The 18,575-nt window shown below is 58.1% G+C and overlaps 2 protein-coding genes and 1 long non-coding RNA gene across 7 annotated transcripts in view; 1 reads left to right on the forward strand and 2 right to left on the reverse strand.

Moving 5' to 3' along the window:
• LOC138825436 (polycystin-1-like) overlaps positions 1-7,883 on the reverse strand; it is a 44,668-nt gene extending 36,785 nt beyond the window's left edge. For 3 of the 4 annotated variants that reach the window (XM_070019990.1, XM_070019991.1, XM_070019989.1), the window contains exon 1: positions 4,755-5,143. In XM_070019990.1, the coding sequence (XP_069876091.1) occupies positions 4,755-4,969 (215 nt within the window). In that variant the 5' untranslated portion in view covers positions 4,970-5,143. Of the gene's footprint in view, positions 1-4,754; positions 5,144-6,153; positions 6,291-7,078; positions 7,187-7,762 lie in introns of those variants that run through there. The other variant, XM_070019992.1, reaches the window with a different exon arrangement.
• A 2,693-nt stretch (positions 7,884-10,576) lies between these two features.
• Positions 10,577-18,216, forward strand: LOC138825438 (ras-related protein Rab-26-like). The gene is made up of 9 exons (XM_070020004.1): positions 10,577-10,805; positions 11,786-11,896; positions 16,292-16,333; positions 16,427-16,493; positions 16,651-16,703; positions 16,975-17,040; positions 17,156-17,212; positions 17,312-17,388; positions 17,500-18,216. Exons 1-9 carry the CDS (start codon positions 10,629-10,631, stop codon positions 17,600-17,602), a joined length of 753 nt encoding a protein of 250 aa, XP_069876105.1. The 5' UTR covers positions 10,577-10,628; the 3' UTR covers positions 17,603-18,216.
• LOC138825439 (uncharacterized) lies at positions 12,484-15,508 on the reverse strand. 2 transcript variants are annotated; one of them, XR_011371401.1, is made up of 2 exons: positions 14,411-15,508; positions 12,484-13,194 (listed from the first exon to the last, which is right to left on the reverse strand). It is a non-coding gene; the product is annotated as an uncharacterized lncRNA (long non-coding RNA). The 2 variants fall into 2 exon arrangements; XR_011371400.1 differs by having other exon boundaries at positions 12,484-13,197.
• Positions 18,217-18,575: the final 359 nt, after the last annotated feature.

The following is an 18,575-nucleotide window of genomic DNA, read 5'->3' on the forward strand; positions in this document are numbered from 1 at the left end:
AGCACTCGCCTTCAGCTGAAGAGCTGAGGGACAGCGCCCAGGCCCAGAGTTCAAGCCCCACGACCGACAAAAAAAAAAGAATATACTCCAGATACAAGTCCTAGCGCAACAGGGGAGATGACCCACGGGTGCCTCTTGGCCCTGGAACTGCTCCTGCAGCACTACTCACAGGGACACAGCACACTACTGGCTCCTGGGGCTCACCTACTTTTTATTTTATTTTTTTGCCATGGGGCTTTAACTCAGGACCTGAGCACTGTCCTTGAGCTTCTTTTGTTCAAGGCTAGCACTCTACCATTTGGGCCATAGTGCTGCTACTGGCCTTTCTGTGTATGGGGTACTGAGGAATCAAACCCAGGGCTTCGTGCATTCTAGGCAAGCACTCTACCACATTCCCAGCCTGGAGCTCACCTACTTACTTATGACCCTGAGTTCTGCAGAGGAGAATAGGACTGGCTGCAGTTGAGATGTTTCTTTGCATATAAGATAGAGACTCCAGAGACCAGGCCTCACACCCATAATCCTAGCTACTCAGAGGCTGAGATCTAAGGATCACAGTTTGAAGCCAGCCCAGGCAGAAAAGTCTATGAGATGTTTATCTCCAATTAATTACAAAAAAAGCCGAAGTGAGCACCCAGGCCGAGTACAAGCACCAGGACCAGCACAAAAAAACAAAAATAAAAATAAAATTGGATCATAATCTTCCCTCCCCTCAGCTGGGCAATCACATTAAGAAGTTGCTCCTTGTCCACATTTTTGGAAAATTTCCATTTCATGTCTAAATAGGAAACAAATGCCAAGTGTGGCATCCTATGCCAGCCAAAGTTCAGAGATTGAAGGCTAGGCCAGCAGCACTTGCAAAATGGCATCCTTCCCTACACGGGTCCACATAGCAGCCAGGGTTTTCTATTTCCTTCCTTCCTTCCTTTCTTCCTTCATTGGTCTTAGGGGCTTGAACTCAAGACCTGGGCACTACCAGTTTGAGTTAAAGTACCACTTCCATTTTCCTCGTGATTAATTAGCGACAAGAGTCTCAGACTTTCCTGCCCAGGCTGGAGTTTTGTTTTGTTTTGTTTTGCCAGTCCTGGGGCCTGAACTCAGGGCCTAAGCACTGTCCCTGAGCTTCTTTTGCTCAAGGATAACACTCTACCACTTAAGCCACAGCTCCACTTCCAGCTTTTTCTGTGTATGTGGTACTGAAGAATTGAACCCAGGGCTTCATGCATGCTAGGCAAGCACTCTACCACTAAGCCACATTCCCAGTGCCCCCTAGGCTGGCTTTGAACCATGATCCTCAGATCTCAGCCTCCTGAGTAGCTAGGATTAGAGGTGTGAGTGCCTGGCCAACCAGGGTTCTTTCTAGAAGGACCAGGAGTTAGGGATGTTACTCAGTAGCATAGAATTGTCTAGAAAATGCCAGCCACCCTGCTTCCTCCCTGGAACCCTTAAGTCATCCCTACTTGCCTTCCTATAAAGGCCCGACATCGGCCAGGTGCCGGTGGCTCATGCCTATAATCCTAGCACTCAGGAAGCTGAGATCTGAGGATTGCAGTTCAAAGCCAGCCCGGGCAGGAAAGACTGTGAGACTCCTATCTCCAATAAACCCCTAGAAAACCGGAAGTGGCCCTGTAGCTAAAGTGGTAGAGCGCTTGACTTGAGCTGAAGAGCTCAAGGCCCAGAGTTCAAGCCCCATAACAGACAAAAAAAAAAAAAAGGCCCTTCATCTCATGTCTCTGGGGCTCTATGAAACCACCTTTCTTGGAAGGAGTGACACTGATCAAGATGCATTGTACAGGAGCTGGGAAGGTGGCTCAGTGGTAGAGAGAGCGCTTGCCTTGTATGCATGAGGCCCTGGGTTAGATTCCTCAGCACCACATAAGAAAAAAGAAAAAAGCCAGAAGTGGCGCTGTGGCTCAAGTGGTAGAGTGCTGGCCTTGAGCTGAAGAGCTGAGGGACAGCGCCCAGGCCCAGAGTTCAGGCCCCACGACTGGGCCCCCCCCCCAAAAAAAAGATGCATTGTACAGACTCATGCCTGTACCCCTAGCTACTCAGGTGGCTGAGTTAAATTGTGGTCAATTAGAAGTCAGCCCAGGTAGGAAGTTTATAAGAGCCTACCTCCAATTACCACCTAAAAGCTAGAAGTAGAGAGCTATGACTAAAGTGGTAGAGCACCAGCCTTAAGTGAAAATGCTAAAGAACAGTACTCAGGCCCTGGGTTCAGGTCCCTATACACAGACACAGACTCACACACACACACACACACACACAAAACTAAGACAAGTGAAAATTTGAACACACCGTTTAATAGGACTAAAGAATCATTCCAAGCCAGGTGCTAGTGGCTCACACTCTAATACTAGCTACTCAGGACACAGAGTTCTGAGGATCATGGTTCAAAGCCAATCTGGGCAGCAAAGTTCATGAGACTCATCTCCAATTAACCACCAGAAAACCTGAAGGGGAGCAGTAGCTCAAAGTGGTAGAGTGCTAACTTTACGCAAAAAGAGCTCAGAGACAGCGCCCAGGCCCTGAATTCAAGCCCCACAACCACCATCACCAACAACAAAAAAGAATCGTCCCATGCTTTAAGTGTGTTCTGAGTGTATATATCACTCCAAAACACAGAAAAACTTGCAGGATGCTAGCATTTTGCTCAAAACTTGTAGCAGGGGCAAGGAGGAGAGAACATGAGAGTCATCATTCTGTCTGCCTACTGTTCTCCATAACAAAGCTTTAAATTCTCCATAGCAAAGCTTTAAAAATAGCAGAGCAGCAACCTTTGCCAGTAATGTCATCTTGTTCCAGCTGCCACATCATTTTAACCCAAGAAAGGCTGGAAGTCTGTGGTCTCACCTCCCACTGGCTCAGCCAGTGGAGGGCCTGTGCTGACAGTGAGAAGGTAGCGCTCGCAGTGCTCTTTCGGTGCTCCTAAGCTCTGGCCTCGGAGGCTGCAGTCTCTGGCCCTGGCCTCTCCCATCTCTGAGACCCACCTATCTTGCTGGGAGTCTACAGGGCTGACAACCTACCTAGTGCAGACAAGGGTTTCTGGGAAGAAACCCAGCAGGAAGAAGTCTCTACACCTGCCCCTAAGGCCCTAGTTTCCTGTGTTCTCTCTGGAAATCTCTCAGGGGCAGGTTACCCACCTGCCCACCTGAGTCCATGCTGAGGCCCCACTGCACACAGAGTGGCCAGGATCCCCGAGGATCCTGCCAGATCAGGCCAGGCCAGGCTGCCAGGGGTATGTCCCCTCCCCCAAGGACAACGCCTGGGTGCTCCCACAAATAGAAGGCCGAAAGCCCCCAAATCCTAAATCTGTGACTAAGCACTTATTGAGTCCCTGATACATGCCGCTTCCTAGTCTCTAAAATACATGAGACAACACCAGGGCCAGTAAGGCTCCTTTACCAAAGCCCAGGACCAGAATGTAACAGGACCCACCAAGGTAAGGGCTCAAGCTCCAGGCCCTCCTCCTCTACTTCCTCCACAGCTCCTGGGAGACCAGCAGAGATGCAACAGGGGCAAGAGAGGCTGAGGAAGCAGGAACCAGTGGGAGCCAGGCCGTTCTCCCAGAGTAGCCAGTCAACAGAGAGAGAGGTGCGTTCACCCTCAGCATCCAGAAACAATGGGTGGCACGAATCTGACGCAATTCTGTGAGCCCTGCTGGCAGGCGGGAGGGGGCATCTCCACAGACAGGCCTGAGGCATGGAGCCTTCCAGTCAAAGAGCACAATGACAAGCCCTGCAGGCCCCAGTCACAGCTCCTGGCCAGCCCCACAGAACTTGCTCTTTTCCCACTCCCAAGGCCACTGGGCAAAACCCCAGGGACACAGGACTCCCCGTGTGGCCCTCCATGGGGCCACCCAAGCCGAATGCCCAGGACCCATTTATGGTTTAACCAGAGCAGAGATGGAAGAAGCTCCCCAGGGGAACCCAGCAGGAGTTTCTGGAAGTGAGGTGCTGGAAGTGCCCGGAAAATTCTGAGCCTCTTCAGCCTTGGAGGGTCAGTGCCTGCAATCCTGTTCTCTGCAAATCCTTTCCAGTCCAACCCTAGGTCCTGGGCACTGCACGAGGCCAAGCCCTACTCAGTGGAGATACCTGAAACCCACTGCGTCATGTCTCCAAAAAAACGACTTCTTCACCAGGAAGGCTGGGGTTCCCCTGCACCTATCCACCCCCAAAGAAAGGCTGCTCCCAACACAGACCCCGAGGCTGGGTTCTCAGGATAACGCTGCCACAGAGCACCTGGGCCAGTCCAGGCCCCGGCCCACCTGTGGGTCCGCTCCCCCACCCGCTCCACGGCAGGGCCCGGCCCCTTCCCGCCCTCTTCCCCCGCCCCGACTTACCCGGGACCGATTCTCACACACCCATCGACCCTTACCGAGGGCCTAGCGCCCACCACAGACCCGCCCAACCCCGGCCCGGAACCCGACCAGCCTCCCGCCGACGAGGCTCCAATTAGCGCGTCTGTCCTCCCCGCGCCCCCGCCCGTTCCCTCGGCGGGCGTCCGCCGAGCCCCGCGGGGAGGGGCGACGTTTTCTCCTCAGAAACCGGGAGTCCCGGCTGGCCCCGGGGCCAGGTTTTCCTTATTTAGCCGGGCGGACGTCCCAGCTGGAGCTTCGCCCTGGGAGCGGCCAGGCCCGCGGCGTCCGGCAGCCCGGGGCCGGGGCCGGGGCCGGGGCCGCGCCCGCCGCCCGCCGCCCGCCGCCCGCCGCCCCGCCGCCCCGCCGCCCGTCCCGCCGCAGCGCGGCTACTCACAGCGCCGTGGCCGCCGCGGGGATGCGCAGCGCGGGGCCGAGCGTCCGCAGCCCGCGGCCCGAGCAGTTGACGCGGCAGGCGGCGCCGGGCCCCGGGTCGCAGAGACAGGGCCCCTCGCAGGGCCCGCAGCCGTGCCCGGAGCCCCCCGCCAGAGCCCCGAGCCACAGGCCCAGGCCCAGGGCCAGCGCCAGGCGGGCGGGCGCGCCGGGCGGCATCGTCAGCGCCACGCGCGCATGGCCTCGGCGGCCCGAGGCCCGCCCGCGCGCCCGCGCCTCAGGAGGGGCCTGCGGAAGGCATGGCGCAGCACCGGGCTGGATCCGCCGGCGGCCCGGGGCCTGTCTGTGGCGCGACACCCGCTCAGCGCTCCGCGGTCAGGCCGCCCCCGAGGTCCTCGGCCGCCCGCTAGCGCGCTCGCGCTGCACTGCGGCGCCGCCGCGGGCTCCGCCTCCTCGCGGTCGGGGGGCGGGGTCTACCGAGGGCCCCGCCCCACGACGCGCGCCGGCGGTGGGCGTGGCCAGAAGGAGGCGCAACCTCCTCGGCCGCAGCATCTGCCGACCTCGCAGACTCCGCCCTCAGCTCTGCAGTGCCCGGGGCGGGGCCGGAGGGAGGAGCAGGCCCCGCCCTCTTGCCGCAGCCTCGGTGCGTGCGCCTCGGGAGGAGGCGGGACCGCTCCCCGCGCAGCGTTGGCAGGGGCGGGGCGTTCGGAGGCTCCGCCCTCCTCGCTGCAGGCCCCACCCCCGGGGATGAAGGAAGGCGGGGCAACGCTCTGGCGCTGCGCAAAGGGCGGTGCGAGGCTGGCGGAAGTCGGCGGCCGCGCCCCGCCTTCCGGGGTCTGGTCCTCAGCCCCGGGGAGGACTCGGGCGTCCCCGCCGGTGTCTGGGCCGTCCGCCTCCGCCACCCCACCCTCCCGACGTTACAGACGCCGGCCCCGCAGCCCGGGCCTTCCTCAAGCTCAGAACTGGCCACACACAGAGGGGTGCAAGGAAAACAGCCCAAGGGGCCGGGAAGGGGCCTCCGTGGTGGGGCGCTGGCCTGGCAGGCCTGAGGCCCTGGGTTCGAGTCCTCAGCGCCACAGACGCGGAAAAAGCCGGAAGCGGCGCTGTGGCTCCGTGGGAGCGCCAGCCTTGAGCACAGAGAGGCCCAGGGGCGGCGCCCGGGCTCTGAGTTCCAGCCCCAGGACTGGCACACAACAGCCGTTCGTGGGAAGAGCCGGCCGCAGGGACGGATCCCGGAGCGGGGCGCCCCCCGCCCGCAGAGCGCGCGTCTCGGCCCGTGCAGGGCGCGGGCGGGCAGGCGCTGGGCGACACCGCCCCCTGGAGGCCCCGCGGGCGCCTTTCACCTGGCTCCCGCACCGGGCCCCCAAGGCCGCCCCCCAGTCGCCTGAAGTTAGTAAACTCACCTGAACGATGGAACTTGGGACTGTCTGCAGAAGGAAGGAACTTGGGAGTGTCTGCAGATGGTCTGCCCGGGGCTGGGCATCTGGACACGCAGCCCGCTGAAAACGAACTGGAACCGTAGATACACTCCTTCCCCTAACTGGTGTACAAAGGGTAACAATGTCAAAACGGATCCAATTGTACACTTTACTTCTTTTTTTTTCTCAGCACTGAGGTTTGAACTCACTCTTCTTCCCCTCCACCCCCCCAGTCATGGGGCTTGAACTCTGGGCCTGGGCGCTGTCCCTCAGCTCTTCAGCTCAAGGTGAGCGCTCTACCACTTGAGCCACAGCACCACTTCTGGTTTTATAGTGGTTTATTGGAGATAGGAGTCTCACGGTCTTTCCTGCCTGGGCTGGCTTTGAACCTCGATCCTCAGATCTCAGCCTCCTGAGTAGCTAGCATTACAGGCATGAGCCACGGGTGCCCAGCCTATTTTATTTTATTTTTTGTCTGTTATGGGGCTTGATCTCAGGACCTGGGCACTATCCCTGACCTTTTTTACTCAAGACTAGCACTCTACCACTTTAAGCCACAGCTCTACTTCTGGTTTTCTGGTAGTTAATTGGAGATAAGAGTTTCACACTTTCCTGCCCAGGCTGGCTTCAAACAACCATCCTCAGATCTCAGCCTCTTGAGTAGCTAGGATTCCAGGTGTAAGCTACCAACACTTGGCCCAGTTTATTTGGTACTGAGGAATTGAACCCAGGGCTTCATGCATGCTAGGCAAACACTCTACCAACTAAGCATCTTCCCAGCCCAAGGCCACAGCTACTTTTAAAGGTAGAGACAGGAACAATACAGATTGAGGCCAACTTGAGATATGTAGTAAGATGCTGTCTCAAACACACACACACACACACACAAAATCTGGGCTCCTGTCTTTACCTTGAGTTCTTGACATGCCACCAAAATCCTAGATTCTCAGGCTGGAGGTGTAGCTCAGTAGAACATTGGAACATTTGCCTGATATGCTCAACACCCTCAGTTTGATCCCTAAGAAGAAGAAATAATGCAAGGGTAGCACTTGGCTCAGTCTGGGTAGTCAGTGATTGATGACTTCAGGAGCTGTGTGGTTGTTTCTGGGGTGTGAATAATCACTTCATGGACCGACCCTGGCATGTCTGTTAAAGGCTCCCAGGGAGCCTGGAGCCATTTGCCCTACTCAGCCCTCTGTGCTGGCCACAGGGGCTTTGGCTAGGGGCCGGCTGCTGGCCCTGGAGAGAGCTGGCCTCTGATGGTGTGAGTGGACAGACCGGCGGCCACAACCTGCAGGCTGACACTCCTTTAGGATGGGTGTGTGCATGGCTGCCCACACAGGCCAGTACCCAGCTGCTGTGGCCACCCCTTCAGCCTTCTGGGAGGGACTTCTGCTCCACATGGAAGCTCCCCGCCCTTTCTGGGCAGGGATGGATGGCAACCGGATACCACTAGTTATCAAGGTCACTGACCTGAGTGGGCTTCTGGGGGTATCCTGCCAGAGTCAGAACACTTAAGAGCCCCCCTACCCCCCACATACCTGGATACCAGAGAGGCCCCTGACTACCTGGACACTAGGGCCAGCCAGCACACCTGTGTGATGTCCATCGCTTCTGGTCTCTGAGGTGACTCACTTCCTCCTCCCCCCTTCCTTCCTCTCAAGGAAGTTGAATTCAACGCTGCTGCAGTTCCTCTGACAGCTCCATGGCAACGTTCACACGGATTTCACAGCACAGAAGGTGTTGGCGCTGGAAGGGCCCTTGGAGATGAGTTCCTCCTACCCCGCTCCGCCGCGTTTCACGGGAGGGGAACGTCAGACACCTAAGGTTACCAAGCAAGCCGGGGACTGGCGGGCTTCTGGCATGCTTCCTACTCCAAGAACTGAAAGCCGAGCTTTTTTTTTGGGGGGGGAGCATCTCTTGGGGGCTCTGCTGCCATTTGCCACAGGACCCCCCTGAAACTCAGCTTAACCCTCCATCCCAGAGCTCTGCCTCAGTGGAGACTGGCGCGGGCAGAGTCACTGCACACCGATCGGGGAGCTGTAATCTGGCAGGCAGATTACAAGAATGACTGCTCCAGAGGCAAGAAATTCATTTCTGCGCCATCTATTGGTCTAAGCAACCAGATTCAAAGGCAGAAGACATAGACCCTCTTCCTTCAGGCTGTGGTTCTGTCCCTACCACCTCTCCCCAGGGTGCTGAAACCTCCTCCCCCCCCCCTCCTGTAGCATCTGCTACATTGTAACAGAGTGGATTACCTCCCCTGATGTTCCCTCATCACCCACCCTGATCTGTTTTGCCCTCTACCTGGTGTCTCCTATTGGACCTCTATTCTACCTTCAAAGCTCAGTGCAAATTTCCCTTTCCCCATAAAACCTCACTCTCACACGGAGCCCACAGTGGCTTTCCCACCCTTGCACTAACAAAGATTCTGTCTTAAATCCTTTTTTTTTTTTTGTCAGTCACGGAGTTTGAACTCTGAGCCTGGGCGCTGTCCCTAAGCTCTTCAGCTCAAGGCAAGTGCTCTACCTCTTGAGCCACAGCACCACTTCTGGCTTTTTCTGCTTATGTGGTGCTGAGGCATCAAACCCAGGGCCTCACTCGTGCAAGGCGAGCGCTCTACCACTGAGCCACCTTCCCAGCCCCTGTCTTAAATCTTTGTCAGCAATTACGTGTCCTCCTGAGGTGAGGCCCATGTTTCTCATTGTTCATTCTCCAACTTCAGAGCTGCTTGTTGAGTCCTGGCACTGGCTTCCAGGGAGATGGCAGTGACCAAGACAAGCTGCTTCCTGTGCCCAGAGAGCTCACGTTCCAGAGGGGAAGACAGATGGCAAACGCAGGAACCAAGAGACATAATGATCAGAGATGAGGAAGGAGGAGAGACCAGAGCCCAGGGGTCTGAGTCAAGCACCCAGAGCTCCCACTTTTCCCAGAGAGATCAGAGGAAGCAAGGTGGTCATACACCTACTCACATGGCAGCAGTAGGAGGATCAAGAGTTCAAGGACAGCCCAAAGCAAAAACAACAACAACAAAAATAAATAAAACAATAAAACAAAAAAGAAAGAAAGGCTACAGTCCTAGCTCAAGTGGCAGAAGGCTTAGCAAATACAATTTTCTGGGTTCAATCCCCAGCAATGGAAAGAAGAAGAAAAGAAGTGAGAAGTCAGAGACCTGGATTTTTATGCAAATTCCTAACTTTGCAGGCAGACCTCCTCTGCCAGCTCCTCCTTTCTGCAGCTCCCCGCTGCTTTCCTCTTCCTCCTTGCCACCCCACCAGCACCTCCCCACCCCCCAGATGCCCTACTTACAGCACCCAACCCCAGCTCCTAGCTGAGACCCTGGGCCAGCCTTCCTGGACACACAGAGCTGGAGATCAGCCTGAAAGAGGGTGAGGAGACAGAGGGGGACAAGGAAAGAAAGGAATGGGGAAGGGGGAGCTCTAAGAGGACTTCCCTGGGTTCTAGTTACAGCTCCGACAGGTTCCTGAGAGGTCGATCTGAGCCAACCCTTCCGTGAGATGGTTTCTAGTCTCTGGAAATAGTTCTCACAAATAAATCCTGGTTCTACCACCTCCTAATCCAGTGGCCATGGACGGCTCCCCCCTAACCTTCCTGGGCCTCAGTTTCCCTATCTGTGCATTGGGGCCCTAGAAGTACACATCTGACCAACGGTTTTGAATACACCGTGTACCTGGTATAGGACAGCACCCAGAGTCCCCCTGTGTGTGGGGGGGATCGCTGCTGGGTGGCAAGGCTCCATCACTGGCCCCCCCCAACCAGCTGCCCCCTCCCACGGGGCTCTGCCAGTCGAGCTGTCCCTCCAGCTCCCAGATGACCCAGGGCACTGCCCTGGGCCCCTCGGCTTGACGCCCCCTCCCCAGGTGTAGCTCTGGAGACCCGGGGATCTTCAGCGGGGCTCTCGGGACAGAGCCCCAGCCAGCTTGGATGGAGGGCGCGCTGGGCCGCAGAACGCTGGGCCAGGGTCCACTTTGGGTTTGAAGAATCAGCCCTGGCGGTCGCCCTAGGGTCGGAACCCGGCCTGGGAAGGGACAGGGACGGGCACCGCGGGGGGCGGAGGCGGCGGGGGCCGCGCTGTCCCCAGCCTGTCCTCCCGATAACCAGCTGTCAGCCGGAGCTTCCCGGACCCGCGCGCCCCGGAGACGACGGAGCGCGGGGGCCGGGGGCCGGGCCGGGGCCCCCGCTCGGCCGGACCGCGTCCCAGGACCCCCGGGGGCGGCGGCGGGCTCCTCGGGATGGCGCCTCCCGGGCGCAGCCATTGGCGGCGGCGGCGGGCGGCCGGGCCTGAGTGGCTGCGCGCGGGCCGGGGGCGGGGCCTGGGCGGGGCCTGGGCGGGGCCCCGCCCCGAGGCCGGAGCCCGGGATGCCGCCGCCGCCGCCGCCGCGGCACGGGTTCGCGTGCGAGTCCCGATCCGGGTCGGGCCCCGGGCGCGCCCGCCGACCATGTCCAGGAAGAAGGCCCCCCGGAGCAAGGGCGCCCGCGCGCCCGCCGCCTCCGCGCTGCCCTCCGCCGACCGGCCCCGCTCCGCGCGCCCGGGCCCCGAGGCGGCGCCCCCCGGGCCCCCGCAGCCCGGCCCGCCCTCGCTCGGCGGCGGCGACTTCTACAACGTCGCCTTCAAGGTGAGCCGGGCGGGGGCCCCGCGGGCGCGCGGTGGCGTCGGGGCCGGGCCCGGGGGAGGGCCGGGGCGCGCGGCGGCCCCGCGCCCCGAGGTCCCGAGCGGCGCCCCGCCGCCGGCCGCGTTCAACAGCTGGCACGGGTGTCGGGGGGCCCGGGCCCCCCACGCACGCATCCGGGCTCCTCGGGGCCCCTCCGGCTCCCCCCCCCACCAGCTCCCGCGTTATCGCTTCCCATATGGCGCCTTCCCTCGCCGGGGCCTGCGGGTCTGGGCCGGCCTCCCCTCCCCAAGGGGGGCGGCCAGGAGGAGGCTCGCTAACGGGGGCGGGGGGGGGGGATGAGGCCTCCCCGGGACCAAGGCAGAAGCGATGAGTGTGACCTGGGGTGGACAGGCATAGCCCTGGGTTCTGGGACGTCGGGTTGGGGCTGAGCTGGCTGGACGGGGACAGGACGGGGCCTGGCCAGCCCCACCTGGCCGCGGATGGGGCCCAGACGCTCTTCAGGTCAAGACCTGACCTGGTCAGCCTTGTAGGATGGACGCTTGGCGTCCTTGCTGGGGTTTGTTTGAAGAAGCCCCCCTGGCACACGCCTCCCAGGACTCTGGAGGCCACAGCTGACCTCCCTCCCTCCCCAGGGTCTGCTCCCCATTAAGCTCCAAGTAGGGACTGACCTCCCAAATCAGGTGTGGGAGGACTGGTGGGGTTGTGAATGGGATCCGAGGCCCTGGGGCCCCCTCCATTGAGATGCGCGCTGTTGGAGATGGGACAGAGACCCTTAGGGGCAGAGACTGGGGGGTTCAGATTATTGGAGACTGTAACTGCTCCCCGGCCTCTCCCCCAGAGGCCTAGAATGCCCCTTTTCTCTCCTGCCCCTGGCCCCCGGCCCATCTCTGGCCAGAACTGCTCAGGGCAGACTCTGTGGCTGGAACAGCGCCCCAGTCCCCTTTTCTCAGCCTTTCTCCCCTACCCCCAACATCCCGGCCTAGGTCATGCTGGTGGGCGATTCCGGTGTGGGGAAGACCTGTCTGCTAGTGCGCTTCAAGGACGGAGCGTTTCTGGCGGGCGCCTTCATCTCCACCGTGGGCATCGACTTCCGGGTGAGCACAGAGGCTGAGGCCCCCGGCTCCTCCCCGGCCCAGCCACGCCCTGGTCCCCTCACAGGCAGTCCACCCAGGACCCCCTCTCCCCAACCTGTAGCTACAGCTCGGGGTGGAGCTGTCCTGAGCCACCAGGCTTGGTGGCGGACACCTCCCCACACCTGCTCTAGACTGATGCAGAAATAGGTTGTCCAGTGCCGGGGGTTGGCACCACCCTAGGGCTGCGTCTCCACCTCCTCCAGGCAGAGGGGAGGCCAGGCTGGGCCCTGCCCAGGCCCTTCAAGCCACGTGTCAGTCTTGCAGCCTGTGTTTGCTGGGTGGGGAGGGGCGGGGGAGTGTTACCTTGGGGTGAGGACACTTCCCCCAGCACCTCAAGAGGACTTGGGGGCTGTCAGATGGAACCCCACATGTTGAGATGCTGGTGTGATTCTTAGCACATTCTGAATTCCCATTTATTTCTCTCACCCTTTAATTAGACCGAGTTAGCAGGAGGCTGAGAAGGCCCGGATGAGGTGCTGTGGAGCAGTAGACTTGTTTCAGAACAGTTCCATTCTTGGTGTCTTTAGCAAGGAATTGAACGACACTCGTGAGCGAGGAGAAAAGCCACAGGTTTATGAAAGCAAAAGTGCACTCAGGAGTGGACCAAACAGGAATGCAAGACCCTCTGGGTCCTGTGTTAGGGCGCTTTTAGGCTGAATTGGGTCAAAGGTCTCTCCTCCGTTGTGGTGGGACAGTTTTGAGGTGGCAGCTTCTGATTACATAGTAGTTCCTTACATTCTTACCCACAATGCACCAGGAAAATCCCAAGGGGGGCAAATTTCAATGCAAATTATATGGTAATGACCAAAAAGCGATCTAAGGGAAAAAGTGAGATTCCAGACATCCTTTTTGGGGCGAGTTACCCTTCTGGGAGAAACTTCCTCCATCAGGATGCTCTGAGAGCAAAATCAGCTGTTTAGGAAGGAGTCAGCGGTGGGTCCTGGGTAGGGATGGGGTTGAAGTCTCCACCTCCCTCTGTCATGGCTACTTCTCCTCCCTCATTTTCCTGAAGATGGGATCCCAGCAAGTCTTTAGGAGGTGGGAAGAGTGATGGGTTCTTCAGTTTGGGGCTGGCAAGGGGGTGTAGCTGTACCTGCTGGGGACTGCAGAAGTCTTGCTGTGTTCTAAGCAGAAGTCAGCCTTCAGGGCAGTACTCTCTTCCACCAGAAGCTCTGACTGGTGCCATTAATTTTGCCCACGGTCACTTCTTCAGGTACAGGATGGAACGTCTGTGGGGACTGTCATTTCTAGGCAAATGGCTCCTCGGTAAGAAGAGACAAAATAAATACATACATGCAGGATCCATGACCCAAAACATGATCCCAGGAAAGTCACTACTGAGGGGGCTTATGAATGGGAGAAACCATATCAAAATCCTGCTGTCCATGGGTGCCAGTAGGTTAGCTAGCCATCTTTCTTTTTCTTTTCCCTCCCTTCTTTCCTTCTTTCTTCCTTCCTTTCCGTCCTTCCTTCCTTTCCGTCCTTTCTTCCTTCCTTCTTTCTTTCTTTCCTTTCTCCCTCCCTCCCCTCCTCCCCCCTCTCTCTCTCTTTTGTGCCAATCCTGGGCTTGAGCTCAGAACCTGGGCGCTGTCCCTAAGCTCTTTTGCTCAAGGCTAGCACTCTATCACTTGAGCCACAGCTCCACCTCTGGCTTTCTTTTTTTTTTTTCTGTTAGTTGTGGGGCTTGAACTCAGGGCTTGGGCACTGCCCCTGTGCTCTTCAGCTCAAGGAGAGCGCTCTACCACTTAAGCCATAGCACCACTTCCGGTTTTCTAGTGGTTTTTTGGAGATAAGAGTCTCACGTACTTTCCTGCCCAGGCTGGCTTTGAACCATGATCCTCAGATCTCAGCCTCCTGTGTAGTTAGGATTACAGGTGTGGGCCACTAGTGCCCAGCTTACATTTGAATTTTTTGCTAAACTTTTTTCTACTTTTCCTGAGGATTGATCACTTTGTGTACTCTGCAGTAATCCAGATCTAGGAATTATTTATTTGTGTATTTATTTCTTCCTTCCTTCCTTTTTTTTTTTGGCCTATCCTAGGGCTTGAACTCAGGACCTGGGCACTGTCCTTGAGCTTCTTTTGCTCAAGGCTAGCACTCTACCACTTGAACCACAGCGTCACTTCTGGCTTTTTCTGTGTATGTGGGACTGAGGAATCGAACCCAGGGCTTCATGCATGTTAATCAAGCACTCTACCAACAGCGCCACATGCCCAGCCCTAGGAATGATTTCTTTTTTTGGGGGGGTGGTGGGAGGTCCAGTCATGGGGCCTGAACTCTGGGCCTGGGTGCTGTCCCTCAGCTCTTCAGCTCATGGCTAGCGCTTGAGCCATACTGCCACTTCTGGCTTTTTTTTTTCCTTCTGCTTATGTGGTACTGAGGAATTGAACCCAGGGCCTCATGCATGCAAGGCAAGCGCTCTACCACTGAGCCACCTTCCCAGCCCTAGGAATGATTTCTTTAAGTAGATCTTACCACTTCCAGGACCCTTTCTGTCCCCATGGCAAAGACTTCTGTCCACCCAAGGTGTGGGTCAGTCAGCACAGTCCTCGTTGACACCCTCTGTGGGGAGGCATATGGGGACCTATTTGCCAGTCATCATCTGACATTCTCTGGCTAGATCTGACCAGAGGGGACAATCGTGGTCTAGGGTTGTGGCAGAAGGACAGGTGAGAAAAACCTGATTGGCCATGGAAGCTATTCCGATTCTGGAAAAGCTCTGCTCCACACGCCCCGGTGGCATCCGCCCGCCTATGGCATCCATAGATGTCCCCCTGAATTGCCCGGGGCAGAAACTGCTCATTAACGAACCAGGTTCTCTCCTTCTGACACCCCCTGCCTGTGGGCTTTTCCTGATGCGTTGTGGATAATATGCAACAGAAAGGAAATGTTATATAATCCCCAGCTGTCCATCACCAAAGGGGAAGGGCGCTCAAAGCCCTCCCCTCCACCCGACTCAGCTCCGTGGGGCTTGGCACCCTTGCTCCTCCCCCTCCTCCTCACGGAGAGTTTTGCTTTAATAAACCTGTGGCTCTCTCATTATTCATGTTTTGCTTAATTCTTTGTTCCAGATGCCAAGAACAGGGAGTGGTTTTGAAATGAGCCTATTACGGATAACACCGAGACAGGGAATGGGGGGGGGTCCCGGGTCCCCTGCAGCTCTGTGAGGTGAAGGAAGGGCTGGGCAGGACGGGCCGAGTAGAGCCGTGCTCCGTTGCCTGTCCTGGTCTCCCTTTTGGGTCTGGGGCAAGGGATGAAGAAGGGCGAGCTGTTTGATTTGTAGCTTGTTTCAGGGTGCCAGGGGAAGTGAGGTATGGTCCTCAGCCTGGCAGATGGCTGAGCCTGGTTCCCCGGAGACCCAGAAGTACCCCAACAGGAACTCAGGAGGGCAGTAGAGCCCAGGACTCGGCCTTGGGGAGTAACTGTTTACCAGACAGTTCTAGGCTCTGTGGCTGAGCGGTTGGATCTGCTAAGCACAAACCCAGACCCAGGGCATTGCAGGTCCCATTGGGGAGAGATTTTTTTTAAACAAACAAACATCCTAAGCTGGGTGCTGGTGGCTCCAGCCTATGATCCTAGTTCCTCGGGAGGATGAGCAGTCTGACATCAAGGTTCAAAGCCAGCCTGAACAGAAAAACCCATGAGACTTATCTTCAATTAATACCAAAAAAGCTGGAAGTGGAGCTGTGGCTCAAGTGGTAGCAGAGTCAGCTGTGAGTAAAAACACTAAAGGACAGCACCCAGGCCTTGAGTTCAAGCCCCGGCACTGGCACAAAAACAACCCTATCCAGAACAAATTTAATTAGCCTTTTCTCTGGGTGAGATGTTTTTCCGTACATACAGCAGCTCATTCATTAAGCTATCTGAGCAGCCATGGAAGGACACCCCAAGATGCCCATTTGCAGCACACCGAGGGAGCTAATAGTGGACCCGAGTCATGACCCAAAAGGCTTCACAATAAGTACGGATGGCTGTAAGCAGCAACCGCTCCTCCTGCAGCCCGTGAGTCTGCGCTCTAGGCAGGTGGTCAAGGAAGACCGCAAGCCCCATGGAGCAGGAACGGGGCGCTCTCCAGGGTGGTGGAGGAAAAATCTAGCTGGAGAGAACCAGGCAGCCCTAAGGTTTCCTTGGAAGCCTAGACGGTAGGCAGAGGGAAGGGAGGCGGCAGGAAGGCTGGTCCTGCGTTCAAGAATGACTTACAAGACTTAGCCAGGGGCGGGGCAGAGGTTCCTCGTTTTCCCTGTCAGCGGGACGGGGCTGGGTTCGGTTCTGACTTACAAGCCCCTCTGCTCTCCCCTTGGAAGTCCCAAGGCAGAGAGTGGCACTGGGCCCCTGCTGGGGCTGATTCTGTTTCAGAACAAGGTTCTGGATGTGGATGGCATGAAGGTGAAGCTGCAGGTGAGGCGAGTCGGGGGAGGGTGGAGGGAGAGAGGAAGGTAAGGGGGCACCAGAAAGGGGCCGGGCATCGTAACCAGAGCCATGTTGCCACAGATCTGGGACACGGCTGGCCAGGAACGCTTCCGCAGCGTGACCCACGCCTACTACAGAGACGCCCATGGTGAGCACCCACGGGGCGATGGGGGGGGCACACAGGGGAGGGCGGGATGCTGCCACGCCCCAGACCTGGGTACGGGCGTGAGCAGCGGGAGTGGGGGGTGGGGGCGGCTGACAGGAAGCCACGGGGCTCCAGGCTGTCCTCACCACCCTGTCCCCAGCGCTGCTGCTGCTCTATGACGTCACCAACAAGGCCTCCTTCGACAACATCCAGGTCAGTGGCCTCCTCTCCCGGTGGAGGGAATGAATGGGCCACCAGGGCCCCCGTGGCGTGAGGCTCCCCAAGTTCCCAGAGCCCTGCAGACTGCGGTGACGGGCACCGACGGGCCCGTGACCCCTCCGGTGACATCCGGCCCTGTCAGCAGGCCCCGGGATCAGGCGTCTGTGAGGCGGGCACCTCTGCCCAGCGCACAGGCGCCAAGGTTCCAACAGGACGAGGTGCGAAGGGGGTAGGAGCCCCCACCTGGTCCCAGCTCTCCCCACAGGCCTGGCTGACGGAGATCCAGGAGTATGCCCAACACAACGTGGTGCTCATGTTGCTGGGAAACAAGGTGGGCAGCCCGGCCCTGGGTGGTGGCGGGTCTGTGTGTGTGTGTGTGTATGTGTGCGCGTGTGTAAGCCACAGGTCAGGCCATCACCCAAATCCCTGTGCTGTGCCCGGGCCAGGTGGACTCTGCTCAGGAGCGCGTGGTGCGGAGGGAGGACGGGGAGAAGCTGGCCAAGGTGAGTGGGGGCGCCGTGGGTGGGGCGGGGCGCCTGGGAGGGAGGGCAGCCGCGGCTGCCCCTGCCGGGCCTGGGGCAGCTGGCACAAGCCGTCTGCAGGAGTACGGGCTGCCGTTCATGGAGACTAGCGCAAAGACCGGCATCAACGTGGACTTGGCCTTCACTGCCATCGCAAAGTAAGTCCTGGTACTGGACAGGAAGTTTCCCCCCCCCAGACTTGGGGTGCGGACCCTCTTGCTGGGGTACGGGAGGCCGTCTTGCTCCCAGTCATCGCCCCTGCTCTGCAGGGAGCTGAAACAGCGCTGCACCAAAGGTCCCAGCGAGCCCTGCTTCCGGCTGCATGACTATGTGAAGAGAGAGGGTCGAGGGGCCGCCTGCTGTCACCCCTGAAGCCTGGCTGAGCTCAGCCCTGCCTGGAGGAGCAGCTGTGTCCGGGAGGGCCGGACAGGGGGGCTATAGGCCCTTTTGACGTCACCCAATGGACACCCCCGTGTCAACCATTTCCAGGAGTCCCGGGCCCAAGTTTCATCTTTGTCCCAATGGCTATCTATCTCAATCCTCAGCCCAGACAAGCAGACCTCAAAGCCACGGTAACACCACGCCAAGGCAAGGCGCTCTGCTGCCCCCGCCTGGCCGTTCCCAGCTAAACCGGTCCCAGGCCAGTTCAGTGCCTGACTTTTGCTGTTTTTCAAAGCCATGTGTCTGTCTGTCCATCCACCACCACCGGACTCCAGCCTACAACAGAGGCCTCCCGCCACGAAAGCACGCACTTATGCGTCTCAAGGCCCACAGCCTCCTCTCTCCTCCTAGCTTACTCCCCAAGTGATTTCCAGGCTGTGGCTTTCTACAACAGCAAATAGCTTGTGGGAGAGGGCTGGGCGTGGAGCTGGGCGAGGCCTTTCTACTGCTGACACCAAGCTCTCCCCACCCCGTTCTTAAGGCACCAAACCAATCATGACTGCAAGTCTGTTTTTCAGTCCTACTGAATAAAGGTGTTTCCTTGAGTGTCTGTTGAAAATGGACCACTACCACAGCAGGTTCAAAGCCCACCTGTGTGGGAGCAGGGGCTTCATGTTAATGCCCCCCTCAACTCTGATCAGATGAGCTTTAAAAGTTGCCACTGCTCAAAGTTGAATAACATGAAGGGGAGGAGTTGCCATGTGCATCTTCCCTTTTTCATTAGTTTAATATTTCCCCACTCTTACCCCCTTACAGATTCACACTTCCATCTTTAATATGTAGTTAGGTATCAGGATTTTTTGTCAGTGGTGGGGCTTGAACATGGGCCTCAGTGCTGAGCCTCTTTGTGCTCAAGGGTAGTACTCTACCCCTTGAACCAGCCAGTACCACTTTTGGTTTTTGA

This window comes from Dipodomys merriami, unplaced genomic scaffold (assembly GCF_024711535.1).
Source record: "Dipodomys merriami isolate MVZ:Mamm:240054 unplaced genomic scaffold, mDipMer1.0.p SCAF_137, whole genome shotgun sequence".
Classification (NCBI taxonomy): Eukaryota; Metazoa; Chordata; class Mammalia; order Rodentia; family Heteromyidae; genus Dipodomys; species Dipodomys merriami.